At 40.4% G+C, this 16,302-nt stretch overlaps 1 protein-coding gene across 12 annotated transcripts in view; it reads left to right on the top strand.

The window, feature by feature from the left end:
- Positions 1-16,302, top strand: part of nrxn2b (neurexin 2b) — a 457,955-nt gene that overhangs the window by 190,747 nt on the left and 250,906 nt on the right. For 9 of the 12 annotated variants that reach the window (XM_029839775.1, XM_029839769.1, XM_029839766.1 and 6 more), the window contains 4 exons: positions 640-663; positions 5,805-5,966; positions 14,524-14,962; positions 15,777-16,160. In XM_029839775.1, coding sequence (XP_029695635.1) covers positions 640-663; positions 5,805-5,966; positions 14,524-14,962; positions 15,777-16,160 — 1,009 coding nt within the window. The remainder of the gene's footprint in view (positions 1-639; positions 664-5,804; positions 5,967-14,523; positions 14,963-15,776; positions 16,161-16,302) is intronic. The other 3 variants (XM_029839776.1, XM_029839774.1, XM_029839767.1) reach the window with 1 other exon arrangement.

Genomic DNA, 16,302 nt, shown 5'->3' with positions numbered 1-16,302 from the left:
CTTGATGGAAATAGTCCCAATAATAACTGATGATGCCTCCACCCATTTTGCTTGGACCTTACTTTCAGCCAAGGCCATTGACTAGATCAGATTTTTTCAGCCAAACCTGAACTTAGAACACACCAGCCCAATCAAAACCATTCAAATTTCCTCTGTGGAAATTGATTAGCTAATTCTTGTACCCTTTACTAACAGCTTCTTTAATCTTCCAAAATAATTATTTCCCATCGTTGAACTTTATTTTTCTTTGCCTTTTTTTTACTCCTTTCTACAACTAACACTGTGTCACTCACGGAATGTAAACCATCTGTTGTTTTCTCTACTTAACTTACAACTTACATACTAACCAATGTACTGTTATCCTTGAAATTCCTTTTCGCTTTTTACACCCTTTTCAACCAAATTTGTGACACCGTTGCTTTCTTTATTTCTTTATTTGGACGTTTTTATCTAGATAAACAGGAACGTAAGCTGCTTTCTTTCATATTTTACTATTATACAGTATATTTTTTTTTATGTTAAAAGACTTGCAGCTTTTTTCTTTCTTTCCCACTTTTGGGGGTTTAGGTGTGTTTCCTTGAGTTTAAGATTGGTCATTATTATTTTTTTCTTTCTCCTTCCCCCTGTTTTCTCCTGAAGCACGCAGGCATTGGACACGCTATGGTAAACAAACTGCATTATATGGTAGATATCATTCTAATTGTCTTATACTTTGGTTTGCCCTGGGTTTTCCGTTACCTTTCTATTCTGTTTGCTTTACTGAGTACAAACCACCATCAGTTCCAAGGTAGCTGGAAAAACTCCACCACTTTTTTTGTTCTTTTACCCTCTATCCCTTTTATATGTTACCGCTTTTCTTTCTTCGACTGCCATCTGGTTCTCCCCTTCCTGTAAAGAAATTACATGTTCATTCAAAGAGGTCTGCCAAAATGTTAAAATAAGTTTAGAGCTATTATTTTTTTGTTTCAATGTTTTTGTATTTAAACTATTTTATTTAAATTCTATCCGTATGAAGAAATAAAGAATCATAATGCAATATTTTTTTTAAATTATTTTTTAATTCTTTATTTTCCTCCCTGGCTCCTTCTGCTTAATTTTTGTAGAAGAACTCTATTAAATGATCACACACAGCAGATTTCTCAGACAGTTGAATTTAAAAGTACAGTTTAAAAATGGAAAAAAGCATGGTATCTTTAGTCATTTCTGTATTATGTGAAAAACACGTGTAGGAGACTGTTACCTCTGGCGGACCTTTGGAGGCTGTAATGGAGTGATCTGCTATCAACAATTGCCATCCTGAGGTTTATGGACTCATGAAGAGTATTTACAGCTCCTGATTTAGCAGCCAGGCCTTCACTGTAAAATGGGCCTCAAATGAGGGCTTGATCCCATTATCGGCCGCTGGTTGATTTATGAGCGTAGACGGCGTGAGATCTAGAACTGTGCCACAACACACACTCCATAACACAGAGACGGACTTAATAAGTGCCTTAATATGGCAGCGGGTGCCTAAACTGGTGCCGTAAACAAAATTAATTAATTATAGAAGCTCATTAAGGAAAATAAAACACATTTGTCTTTTTTATAAAGCTTTAAATGAAAGAAGGATTAGGGAACCATATGTACAGTTAGCTTGTTAGTTATCCAATTTAACTAAAATTAAGACATATTTTCTGAGAAATCCTGATCTGTGCGTGATCAACCAGTCATTAACACTAACACTAACTTATATTCTTATTGTCTTTGCATGAAAATACTTAAACCTGTACCCCACTTTTTGTATTATTTTCAGTCTTATATAGCATTCAGAATATATGTATATGTATATATCTTGGCTAAAATATATACATACATATATCAGCTGTCCCAAGAGTACCAATACTTCCATAAAAAAGCTTAGCCATGCCCTCTTCTTATTTTTGATTTTTTTTTGTTTCTTTTATATATCAGTTTAACCTAATACCAATGTACTTAAATGAAAAATGACCTCACACCATATGTAAAAAGGGAAAAATGAAAAGAGGGAATGTCAGTGTCTTGGTGAAAATATCTATTTATCTGTCTAGGGGGAAAGATCAACATTTTCCTAAAATTCCTCCAATTTTGTCAAGTTTAAGGGTCATGTCCTGCAACTTTCTATTCACCAAGAACAGGATGTCTTTCCCTCTTTCTCCTCACTTTTCCTATCCCTTAACCCATCACCCCTTTGAATTAATTTCTGATCCCTACATTGCCCACCGACACGCAGTGGCGCTCCTTTGTTGGCATGTTGGCGACGCTTCCCCATTAGCACGTGTTGGCCTTTGGTACATGTGGGGATCCTTCCATCAAATCCCTGTCATCCTTTTCTCCTTCATCTGGTGTTGTGATGTGTATTTACTTACCTCTTCACTTTCCTGCATCTTGCCTCTCCTGTTTGTGGCGTGATTGCGTTGTGTTCCACCTGCCCCTTCCATCTACATTTTGACATGTATTCCGCCTAACTGCATGGCTCGTTCGTCTCCCTGTTGTCCTGCATGGATTGATTTTGTTTCCTCCAAACCAATAGCAAACCTGTGTCATTCAAAAACACTGGTTCGAACCCAGTCCTGGTTTGAGCAATCAAATTGCAGAGGACTTTTCCGAATCCTCGTTATCATAAAATTTACTAAAACGATGTTACTAATCTACCGTTTGAATCCAACCTTTGTTGTAACTGTACTAACAACCATTTTTGTGTCTGACTTCCCCTTACTTACAAAAGTACTAACCAATTTTCACCTCCTTCCCTCAACCCTCTTTGGCGCCCCATAGAAAACAAACGTTCCTGTTCTTGTCTCACCTTGAAGGCTGTTAGAAAAACAGCACACACCCTCCCTCAGGTCTCACGATCCTCACTCTTTACCACTTATAGAGGAATAGTGTAGTTCAGTTGCCCAGAGGATCTTTTTTCTCTGCTCCCTTCCCGATGGCAAGCTGCCAGAAATCTATCAAAGTCGACCACTGAATTGTTTCTTGCTTTCACTTTTCCCTTGGCCTTGACTGAATGGGGTAACATCTTATAGAAGATGAGACTGAAATATTCTCAGTCGAACAGGCTGTTTCTTCATTTGAGACATGTGAGGTTGTCTTAGAAGCAATGGTAAGTGAAACAGGTTCAAGGTAAGCTCGTCTCTGCTCGAATCACAGGGATGAAAATAGTACGTACAAGTGCCAATTGGTGGAAAACTGTTCTGTATATCTCAGGATTGCTGACAAAAGACTCAGGCAACCTCTCAAAATTCAAGGCAGAACTTGTCTTATATTTTAAAAAGAAGACTGGGAAACACAATTTAGGGATCGCTATCCAGCTAGGTCCATTTACGCCTACCCTGTTTGGTCTGGGGCCCAGGGACATGCTGATGTAGCCACTGTGAATCAAAGAGTATAGGTTTTTTTGATTTGGTTGCAAGACAAACTGGTTGCAGACCTCCAGTCTCAAGGTTTAAACACCTTCAGATCCATGGACACTGCATCCCAATGAATAATCAATTTCCATTCCAGAAGAATAAAAAGCAAAAATCTGAAGCTTGAGATTTTCACATCACTGGTGAAAAAATGAAGAGAATTCATTAGAACCGTAAAAGGAAAATATGCCACTAGATAATCAGTTAATGTATAGAATTGTTCTTCTCCATTTAATGGCTCCAAATAGTCTTTTTTGCCTTAATTGTATTAGGTCATCCTCGACAATAAAAAGGCGGTTCAGTTCTGTTTGCAGCGCCACGGCTGGAAACAGCTTGATCCTTGTTTATTCTCCAAGAGGGAGATCGGCTTCACAGCACACTCATTCGCCGTCAGCCTGCAGTCAGGAAGTCAGATTTGGTCAATGAGCCGGTGACACGCTCAACTGAGCATGCATTCAGCCGAGGTTCGATAAAAGCTACAGGTAAAATGGCGCCAGGAGGGGACACAGCTCTTCTGGAGCTGTTAGGTAGTTTAAAATTAGACGGCAACAATTCCTTTGCGAGGGGATCCCGTGAGTAGATATGGATTTGCTGAAATCAGCTCCTCGGTAGAATTTCTTTGACATGACTCGGCACATGACTGGAAATCTGAGGTTTTGTGGAAGAAATATTGCAATGACATCTCGGTTAAAAAAAAAGAAGAAAAGGATTCCCAGGTAGCATTGCTTAGTTTTGTGAGTATAAGAAAATTGAACAGATGTGTTATATATAACTGCAGCGTTCCTCAGTGTGGTTGGAGCAGAGATGACCTCACATGTGAATAAGTCAGCGCTCAAGTACCGGTAACTCATTTGGCATTTTTAATTGCCATCATGCACGTACCTTTATTTTTATGTACACATTCGGCACCAATCACGGTTTTAGATACCAGTCAGAGTCCCCCCCTCTGACTGCATGGATTGATAGATGTCTGGCAGCTTCTCTTTCTAGTCCTCAATGACTACAAAAATAATTTCCCCACAAAATAAACATCATTTATTTTAGACCTAAGGCTCCAGACTTCTATGTATCCTTATTCTGAGTAGAGATCACACAGTAGATGGCTTTGGTGAAAGTGAGTTTTAAAAAAAAGTCCCCTTGTTTGTTAAAAAGCTTCCTGGAAGGTCTCTTTTATCATTGCAAGATAAACAAAGTTGCCCTTCTGATTGCCCCACCACATCCCCAGTGTTAGCTTATGATTCTCCACGCCTGACCTGTATGGTTGCTCCTTCTCGACACCATATCAATGCAGCAGACATAAAAATGGGTTGCCCTTTTTACATGGGAAGTACGACATAAAAAAAGTGCAAAAGCGAAAGAAAAAATAAACATCAAGAAAATGCAAAGATGTTCACTCAGATGGGTGTCTGACCTGTTGATTGCAGTTGCTAAGCCATAATCATAGTGAAGCTATAGATGTGTATTTGATTTACTTTGTTTGCATTTGCCCCCTTTTCCAGACTTTTCCAACATCTTTTACTACCTGAATGGAAATGTTTGGTTAAAAGAAGTCATACTATCCTGTGTAGTTTGCATTTCCACTGCACCCTAAAGTTCCATAAATGTCATGGTGGCCCTTTAGATCCTGTTTATGCTACTAAAGTTTTCAGGATTTTTTTGTCATGTGTCCTACATTTGGCTCAATCAGCTCGTCACATATGCTCTCAAAGCCCCCAGTCATTTTAAGTCCCTTATTTCTTCCACAGTAAATGCACTCAAAAGAGCCAGAATCTTGTCCTCCTTACACTTCTTGTGCCTTCCCTTGTTTGAGTGAACCTTATAGACATAAATTCAGCAAGTTTGCGGTCCTACCTCCTTACAATATACTTTTCAAGAGAAACGTTATGGTTGCGGGAAGTTATTTTTGGGAGTAATTTTGGTGGAAACACACAGAGGCTTATCAAAATCCCAGGTAAATAACTTCCCATGAAGGGAAAGGGGCTACTGGGGGCTAAAAGCTTGTGCAGAACTAGACCTCTGCCTAGCAGTATATATCCAAATCAAACTTATAATTATTTTAGAATTAAAAACTCAATATGTAAGTGAGTAGCCTATGACGTTTTGAACCAATAGTTACTATAGGGTTGAGAAAGCATTATTGTATTGTTAGTTTTCTATTAGCAACTGCACACAACAGTGAAAGCGTTGAGTCTGAGTGGCATCATAACTCACATGCGAGATGACACAGCATCACTTCTTGCTGCCGTTTAAACAATTATCTTCCTTGTTTCTCCTCCTCATTTTTCAAATTCTCCCTACTCTTCTTATCTTCTGCATCTGTCATCGCTCTCTGCGTCTCCGTCTTCTTCATCTGTCTGCGATGGGCCACGCCCACGGCAGGTGACCATTTCAGTGGACGGTATATTGACCACCACTGGCTACACCCAGGAGGATTACACCATGCTGGGCTCGGACGACTTCTTCTACATCGGAGGGAGCCCCAACACGGCCGACCTACCCGGATCGCCCGTCAGCAACAACTTTATGGGATGCCTAAAAGATGTAAGTCTGCGCTATGTTATGCAATCACGTATATTATTCTTTTAGCTGATTGTTCCTTGCAATAGTAACTGCTTCTATGGAACATTAGCATTTTAGCATTACCTGTACCGCCGGTCATAGGTTTTCCGTCTTTTAAAGAACAATTCCATGGAAATTGACCGGGGACTAAACTTTCCCAATATTTGAGGTCTGAAAGAATGAATCCACAAATATATTTTTAATTGCTGCTGTTATGCAGTAGTTCTGTTTGTTCCTGTATTGTCAATGCAAAGTATATTGGGAGTAGATACTAAATCTTAGTTTGCTCAGGCAGTCTATATCTTACAAAACATCTATTTTTTCAATTTGAGAAAGTGGGCATTTATATAAAAGCAGTTTTAATACAAAGTCTTGTGCTTAGTTGGATAGTTTGGAAAGGAACAAAAAGAACTTGACTTTATGCCTGTATTCTAAACATTAGTCAACATTACTCATACTAGTATGAAAGCACATTCCAAAGTGCCTCAAACAACCTCTAATCATACTCAGTGCATGATTCTGATTCTCCTGACAGATTTTGTGAGTTATAATATGCTATTATACTATATGTGGCAATTAAAAAAAAAAGAATTACTAAAATATTATGAAATTATAGCCCTAGGTCGAATTTAGGTTAAATTTTCCTGTTGGAGTATGCTACGGAGTCAGAGAATTAGTGTGGATGGGTCCAGTTATCTTGTCCACCAAAATATTTTTTTTTCTAAATCTATCACCTTTAAGCACCAAAAAAAAAGCTTTAAAACATCACACCCGGCTAAAATTAGACTCCTCACAGACATGCAACAGTGGCAACAAAAAAACTCTAACAGGAAGAAACCTTGACCAGGACCAGCCTCATTGGGTAGGTTGGTGGATGGATGGATGGATGGATGGATGGACAGACGGACGGACGGGCGGGCGGACGGACGGACGGATTGATGGAAGGACAGATGGACGGATGGGTGGATGAATGGATGGATGGACGGACGGGCGGACGGAAGGACAGATGGACGGGTGGGTGGATGGGTGAATGGGTGGACGGACGGACGGACGGATAGATGGATGGAAGGACAGATGGACGGATGGGTGAATGGGTGGATAGATGGATAAGAAAACCACAAACCTACAGAAAAAAAGTTGTTAACGACATCCAAAAAAGGTCCTATAAAAACATTCCCTTTTCCTAAAATTTTGTACACAAAAACATCATCAACCAAGCTTCAAATTGTAGCAACAAGCTACAAGCTGTCAGGAACAGCAATCACATCTTGAAAGTAATGCACCCTTGTAAATGTAATGACTTGTATGGCAGCGAAGCAACGTGGTGCCATCACATTGCCTCATAAAATGACCCTGATTGAATAAGTAATTACTTTTACCATCATGTTTAATGGATCTCACAGTAATCGCCCTATCTCTAAGTTAATTAAGTCTGCAGAATTACATTTTCATTATTTGGGTTGCTATCAGGGGTATCCCTAGCGGGTCTTAAAATTCTCAAGGCGTTTAACTACCCTCTCTCTCATCGAGGCAAGGCTGGATTTATCATCAGCATACAGAATTTGTGTGTGTGTGTGTGTGTGTGTGTGTGTGTGTGTGTGTGTGCGTGTAAGACTCTCATAAATGTAAGGGCTAATCGTATCAAATAGAGGAGAAAATGAGAGAAATGTGAGAAAGATGCTAAAGATGTGATGCTGAAAGAACTAAAGAGGGAAAAAAATCTAACATACAGTTTTCAAAGGCACAGCACGAAACTTCCTGGGATGTGCACAGGAAATAAACAAAAACATGATAGTTGTGGGGTATAGTTACTTTAGAAAGTAGTCAATAACATTACAACAATATTATCAATTAAAAGTAATCTGTTTACTGCCTTACCTAAAACAACATGCATAAGAGTGCTCATCGGTTACCAAGAATTAAAAAACTGGAACATGCTGCAACTACAAGGTTTTGTCATTGACTGTGAGGAAAAACACAACATTCTCAAAATGAAACAGAGCCATCTGGCCCCGCCCTCTCACAATTTTATATCATATCTGCTGCTTTTCCACTTTTTCAGGCAGTGGGGGACTTACAGGGACTAGAGTTGGGGATATGTCCTCTAATGAGACAAGCTTCTAACAGTTTGTGAGGAAAGATGCTCTGTAAGTGAGCAATTGTTTTTGCAAAGAAATCTCAGATACAACCTTGAAGTGAACACGAGCAAAATTGAATGCCATCTCTTATTGGACCAAATTGTGACTCTGCAGGCTAATGACAAGTAAGAAAAAGAATGCATAGCAATATTTAACATAGCAGAAATTTATTCCAGATTTTAGGTTTGATTACAAAGCATTATGTGGGTATACATGAGTGCCAAACAAACAATAATGTAAGTTAAAAAAAAATTCAATGATTTTTGACATTTCGTCTTGTCACCGTCACTCGATAACAGAAGTGATATCAATGTTGATTATCAATGTTGTTTCTCTTCTCCCACTACTGATGGGAAAATGTGGTGGAAAACATAATTGGAAAGGCCAGAAAGTTACATCCAATACATTGGAGACATACATCATCCATGCATAGATTAGTCACTAAAGGAAACTTTCAACATTCAAATAAAAAACAGGTGTCCTGTAGAAAATGTGGAAGGGAAAGAATAATGGTTAAACTAATCTTAATGTGAGAGCACACCAGTCATTGACAGAACTGCTAGAAATGCATCTGATATGCAGCATAAGTGGTATGTTGCTAACAACAACAAAAACATGTTTGGAACAAACTAAAATCTAAAGACAAGAGCAGACCTCAGCCTAATTTGAGCCTTCATTTTTGACTGGAAGGAAAAGACTTTCTGGCAGGCAGTCTCAGTGGGATTTCTGTCACAAGTCAGATGTGGACAGTTCCTTTTAGCGAGTAACAATCTTGAAGTCAGTAGTGAGGGCTGAGAAGACCATCAGGAATGGGTAAAGACAGATCTGAAGGGGCAGAGGGACACTCACACATGCTTAAACCACAGGCCTTTATAATTTAACAGTCTTTTCAAAAGTACCTCTTCTGCTCGTTCTTTTATCACTGGTTGCTGTAGTCATATAAAAGTCATTGGATTGATTCTAGACCTCTGCATACTACATAATACTAAGTGTCCTTGAATGAGACACCAAATCAGAAAACAGCTTTCGCAGCTCCGTCTTTTTGTGTAAAAAAGTGAATGAGGGATTTTGTTCCTAAATCCTGACTCATCTGTGTGTGTGTGTGTGTGTGTGTGTGTGTGTGTGTGTGTGTGCTCGGATATCTCTATTATCCCCTAGGGGGCATTTTGATTTACAGCCAATGGGAAAAACAATAACCTACAAACCAGACAAACGGAGATGTACAACACAAAATAAGACAAATATTTAAAACAATATCTTACGTCAGGGTGCCCACACTTTTTCAGCAGGTGAGCTACTACTAGCTAATGACCAAGTCCCATTATATTTATTTAGAAAACTATTGGCGATCGACTGGTAGGTCGCAATCGACGTATTGAGCACCCCTGTCTTACGTCATAATATTTAACAGGCTAGTAGTGGCAGGGATGGATTAATTTTAATCTTACTCAAAATATCTGCAGCTGAAGGGGAGCAATAGGAAGTCTTTAAAAACCAGCTATCCTGCCTCAGATCTTTAAGGGTTTCCTCAAGGTGCTGGCATTCTGCAAGTTATGCTGACTAATGAAGGTCACGCCTGAGGCCTAACCCAGATTTTGACAAGGCCTTGTGGGTGATTTTTATACACAACTTCCCCCATTAAAACGAGAAGGCGTACTTGAAATGGGATAGAAAAATTACCTCAAATGTATATAAATACAGTCCATTCATCCATATATTTATCGTCTGTGTGGACTTACTTTATGAATCATATTCAGTAAGTAATTGGCTTGAAGAACTTCCGTTCATATGAGCACAACTAGCAATTTCTCCTTGAAGCGACCTGTGTTAAAAATGCTCAGGTGGTGAGATATGGTCTTCCAAAAATTGGAAATGTTGTTTAAATTACCTTGCCCATCATTACCGTGGGCACAACTCTATGGTGTAGGGTAATCATCTGTAGCATTGAAAAAAGGAACACTGACCGAAGGTTGAATGTGAGCATCCTCGAACAAAAAAACCCTACCAAACAATCTCTCGTGCATAAAGAATTTCTTTGCAATTTCCAGCACACGCAGCTGTGGCTGGTGCGGGAGAGGAGCTCAATTTAGGGAATCCAGCAGAGAAAATGAGGATAGCGGTATTGGTAGCTGGAAATGAAAAAAGGAAAGTATGAGGACAGTGGCACATTTTCATCCTGTGCTGGTTCAGTGTCAGAACACAGATTATCAGTTATTGTATGTTCTGGGAAATGGCTTTCATGCCGCCAACATGGCCAAATGCCTTTGATTCATGGGCCGGTACGCTCCAGGCTGCACAAAATCCAAAGGAAGAGGCCAGCAAAAAAAACATTAAAAGGCACCCAAGCCCTCTGAAGTTATTAGTGCGTGTTTGGTTCCTAGCTTGTGTGTGTGTGCTCAAAGTCACCCAGACGCTTCAGTCATATAGTGTGTGTGTGAGATGCATGTGTATTCCGGCACTTCCAGTCAGAGTGGTGAGGTGTGAAATCGACTGTCTGTGCTCCCCTGCCCCTTTCCAGTATTGTTGCCGTGGATTCCTCACACCATCTGTCTCCCCTCCACAACCTGGATTTCTCCTCCCAAACGTTGACCTTGTTGTCACCCATTTCACACTCCTCTCTCCATATCAGCCATCCCTTGCTCATTCTCCCCACCCCTCCCATCACTTCCTCTCTGTTCGTCATCTCCGTGCTCTCGGGGGCAGTTTTGTGTAATTAAGTCCATGCTAGTGCTGTGGGCATGCCAGCTTTGCCATCCTGACGGCCAAATTAAAAATTGATTTCTTCGACTGCTTCCATGCGCTGGATGAATACCCTCAACCTGCTGCCCCTTCCCTTCATCTTTACTCTTTCACTCACTCCCTCCCAACACGGACACCCTATCTATTCATCTGTAGCCTTCTCTCAGGATCATCTCTGATAAAATCTCCTCACCTTCGCAGCCGACTCTCATCCTCCACCGACCCAAAGTCGACGTTCATTTCTAACTTCTGTTGTGGTGCGAAACACAGCTGCATCCAAGCCTGGCCTTTATATTTCTAGTCAAGGTATGCTGCCCCTCAAATGGTACGGTAAAAGTCTGTAAATATATTAGATTGCTTCATATTAACAGTTAAAGGGTAATATTTGAAACACATCGTGTCACTTTGGCAAAAACAGGCCTGTGTTGTATTTTATATGGCCCCGATGGGCATGAAATCTTTCAAATACCTCAAGATAATAGGATTATTTCCGAACCCCTGACTAGCTGTGTTTTGTATTTAAAGAATTTCAATTGACAAATTCACTCAAGGGAAAGTCATTGCAGGGGCTCTGCAGCAACTTTTGGGGCCCAATCACCTTTAAGCCTAGAGTGAGATGCCATGCATACCACCACACTATACCTCCAATATGACAGAAATGTTTTGCTAAAGAAAGAGTGTGGACATATTCTTGGACATATGGTTAAAGTACCGTAAATTCCGCACTAGAAGCTGCGACTTTTTTCAAACGCTTTGACCCCTGCATCTTATAAAGCAATGTGGTCTATTTATGGGTTTTTACGATTACCTCAATTGCACCAGTATAAAGTTTTCTGAATTTGAATGGATATTTACGGCCACCAGAGGGTGCTCGATCAATGCAAGATAAAGAGGTTGAAGGGAAACAGTAAATCGCCGAGGAAGACACTAGTTTAATTGTGTTTTGAACAGCCTTTTTGTGCTTCATGTACAGACCCTCATCATGGATAAGACACAAAGAAATGCTTAAGATGCAGCTGTAAAGTTAAAGGCTAATGATCAGCAGCTGATAGCCTCGTTATTTTTTTAACAGGCGAGTTACTCTGTCATTTTACAGCTGTGTTTCTGCTGTGTTTTGTAATCAAACATTTAAAATAATCTATCTGTGTACCATAAAGATATCATGTTTCAAAGTGGCCACCTGCGATTATAGTCAGATGTGGCTTATATGTTTATTTTTTCTTAAATTTTATGAAATTTAGGTGGTGCAGCTTATAGTCAGGCGTGCTCTATTGTGTGGAATTTACGGTAGGCATCCGGCAAAACAAACAATATTGATATTTGTCCTTCAGAAATCACAAACTTTTAAAATTATTTTTTATAAGTAGTATCTACTGCCTGATAACTTTTTTTAAAATCTCAGGACAACAAAGTCTGTTTTCTTTTGATAACACATTCATTTATTCAGTCTTTAGATGTCACCGGGTTTGTTCCATCTTTTGAAATGACAGATCAGAATTGAGTCCTACGCAAACGTTTAGTGCATTGACTAGATATGAGATTTAAGTGTCACTTCCTGGTAGCTAAAGCAAGAGTGACCTCTGTTCAAGGCTGAAATCAGGATCGCCTGGGTCATCATGCAATCATCAGAAATGATTAACTATCCCTCAGAAACAAACTTGTCATGTCCATATATATAAATGTACAAAGAAATTAAATCAAGGAAAAATATATCTTGTTATCCTGAGACAGCAAAACAATAGGCCATTATCTTGAGAAAACAGACTTTATTATCCTGAAATAGCATTATAATAAGTAATTATTATGCGGGAGCAGATTTTCTTGTCCTGATATAATGAAATAATAAGTGGTTAACATGAGAGTATGGACTTTGTTTTGCCAAGATAATTAAATCAATTAATGCATTATAGAAAACTTGAGAAAATAATTATGAGAAAATGTGGGTCAATTAAAATCAAGTGCCCGGGTTCTCTCGGATTCCATATTGCTCACTGATTAAAATAGCCAAATTTGTCTACTTGATCATTTGGTTCATTAGACTGTTTAAACTAGCTCTTCTCTTGGTAAACCAGAAAGACAAATGTCTTTGAAGATATTAGAAGTAGACATGCAAGAAACTGTTCTTTACACTGTATGTTATTAGACTTTATCTGCAATTGTTTTTCTTCTAAGGCCTTTAACAGGAACCTGAGTGCAGGTTCAATTCTATGTATATATGTGACCTTGTGTCTTATAGAAGGAAACTCTACTGATCCAACTAAATTGGAATTGTTAAATATCACAAATTGAAAGTTATGTGGCTGTTATTCTCAAGAAACTGCAAAGAAATGTTTGTTCTTTGCATCTGTTTGTTAATGGTGCATTCATGGTCCAGCATGAACCACATAATAAGCTCTGGATCAGTCACATACTGTTTCCAGTGACAACAGATTTAAATGAGCTTCTTTCCCCTTTAATCATCTACTAAACCCAATTTCGTGTCAGCCAACATTAGCAGCACTCCCAAATTATACATTTAGAGAATAAACTAATGTGAAGAGCAGAGTTATGTTCAAATGAAATATTAATAAACATAGTCCCTATCACATCTTTTTTCTCCTTGTCTTTCTGTAACCATTTACCCAGTTAGCCAATATTTAATAATAACCATTTTCAGCATGATTATTGCTAATTACTGCCGCTATTCTCTGCTAAAGATGACATGGTAGATGTGCATTTTCTGTAGCAGCGTGACCAACAAAGGGGATGAAGTCTTGGGTTCGGGAAAATTATAGAATATGTGGGGTTTTTTTGTGACTCATTGTTTGGCCGTGCGTAGGTGTGGTGCTTGACAGCCACAGCGCGGGGGGGGGAGTGGGCAATTGTGATTTTTTTTTAAAAAAAATAAGCTAATTGGAAAGCTTTTTAGACAGGTAGTGTGATAAAAACAGCGATAGCAGCAGTCATGTGAAATTGGATACAGCAAACAGCAACACTACAGATTATCCTGTTAGCACGGCCAATGTGAAAAAGGGATGAAAAACCTGTCATTGCTCTCCAATCAAATATCAGTATTTCTTATTACAGGCTAATTCCCTCAACTTTACAACTAAAGCAACATCGAATAAAGAAACACATACAGGAGTAGAGAAGTGCTGTTTTTTATTCTCAGCGTTCTCTCTGAGCATGACAAACACAATCAGAGAAAAAAGCCTCATTGGCCACTTTAAACTATTACCTTGAGGGCAGCCTCCTAAATCAAGCTATGCCTGGTTTCAAAAAAGAGGAAAAATAGACCTCCAAAAAGTGATCTTTATGAGTTATTAGTTATGAGTTCACATAATAAGGCCCAGATGCAAATGCCAAGCTGTATCGTTGAATCTCTATTCTGTCAAAGGACGTCAGAGACATTTGTATTGAAGCCTGAGGCGATATTAACTTCTGTCTGGTCCTGCGTGCCCCCTGGAGCATTTTCAACCTGTCAGACGTGCACATGTTCCAATGTTTCAGAGTGTTTCACCCACACAAGTGCAAGGGGAGCAAAGAACGCAGGTAAAATGGAAACATCTCTGAAATGGAGTTTGTTGTCTGGATGCCTTTCATGGAGGCCTTGGTCAAATTTTCCTGTCTCTTTTAGGTTTTGAGTCACTTAGACATTAACGCTAGTTCTTACCGTCCTCCAGGTCGTGTACAAGAACAATGATTTTAAGTTGGAGCTGTCTCGACTGGCCATCGAGCGCGACCCCAAAATAACCCTCCATGGCGACCTGGTGTTCCGCTGCGAGGACGTCGCTGCCCTGGATCCGGTCACCTTCGACACGCCAGAGTCCTACATTTCGCTGCCTAAGTGGAACACCAAGAAAACCGGCTCCATCTCCTTTGACTTCCGCACGACCGAGCCCAGCGGACTCCTGCTGTTCAGCCACGGACGCCCCCAGGGCCCAAAGGAGCAGAAGCCCGGGAGGGAGCTGAAGACCGATTACTTTGCCATGGAGCTCCTGGACGGGTATTTGTACCTGCTGATTGATATGGGCTCTGGGAAAACGAAGCTGAAGGCCAACAACAAAAAGGTCAATGACGGGGACTGGTGCCATGTGGATTTCCAGAGGGAGGGCAGAAAAGGTGAGACTTTCTCTTCTTCTCAGTCAGAAATGACATGTAATAAATTTGCATTTCGAAATAACTGCGCTCGTGGCTTTGTTTTGCTCCAAAAACACAATCCGAAAATTTGACAAAACGAACACGTTTGTCATTTTTTTTAAATTTCCATTGTGTTCCAAACCTCCTTTGACAGGATTAGAGGGATTCAGACGCGCTCACCAATTTGTCCGCCACAGAAAAGTTTTGTTGTTATAAACCCTTTTTTGTCTGTAATCACCCTGGTGAAGGAATGGCGTTGCGTTATTCTTTTAACAATGCAACTCGTGGCATTTCGTTTTGTTTATCCTCAAAGAAGGAAAAGGAGATATGCACGCTGGAGTGGGCGCATAATGAATGATCCGTAGGAGGATCGGCACCTAGGACATTATATCTCCTTTCTAATGGCGTCTTATAATAAGGACGTGCGCGCGCCATTACATGCGCGCGTGTGATCTAGCCGTCGCTCTGATCCGTAATTGGCTTTTAATAGAAAATTAAGACAGACTCGTTAATCACAGGCAGAGCGGGAGCCTTTTGTCTCACTCCCTGCTGCATTATGGTTCCCTTCGCCTCCATTTAGCCTATTAAAGGCGGATTACACACAACCACACACTTCAGTCATCCATCCTACCTGTCTCCTGTACATCTGTCCATTTTCTATGTCCCTAAAATATCTGTTCTGGGCTCCTAGCAGCCAAATATTTTATCATATGTGATCTTGAAAATCCTTTCAACTCAGATTTGACTTTATGGTTTTAGTTTCTGGTTGATTTAGGGCCTTTTATGTGGGTTTCAGGCTCCATCTCAGTCAACAGTCGTAGCATACCCTTCAATTCCCCCGAAGGCAGCGAGATCCTGGACCTCGACAGCGACATGTACCTGGGCGGCCTGCCGGAGCTGAAGTCCGACCTCATCCTGCCACCGGAGGTCTGGACGGCACTGCTCAACTACGGCTACGTGGGCTGCGTGCGCGACCTCTTCATTGACGGCAAGAGCCGAGATGTCCGGCGCCTGGCCGAGATCCAGAGTGCCATCGGTGTGAGTAGCTTCTGCACCCGGGAGCTGCAGAAGCGCTGCAGCAGCACCCCCTGTGCCAATGGGGGGTTGTGCAAAGAGGGCTGGAACCGCTACATTTGCGACTGCACTGGCACAGGATACCTGGGCTCCAACTGTGAGATAGGTAAGTTAATTCCTTTAAATATTAATCACAGAAAACATTTGATATATGCATCCAAGGATGCTCCCACAACAAATTAACTGGCCGACATGCGGCATCACTGGGCAGCATAAAATTCATGCTATACAACTATGAAATTCCAGTC

This window comes from Takifugu rubripes, chromosome 8 (genome assembly GCF_901000725.2).
Source record: "Takifugu rubripes chromosome 8, fTakRub1.2, whole genome shotgun sequence".
In the NCBI taxonomy this organism is placed as follows: Eukaryota; Metazoa; Chordata; class Actinopteri; order Tetraodontiformes; family Tetraodontidae; genus Takifugu; species Takifugu rubripes.
This window is presented reverse-complemented; position numbering and strand designations above follow the sequence as displayed.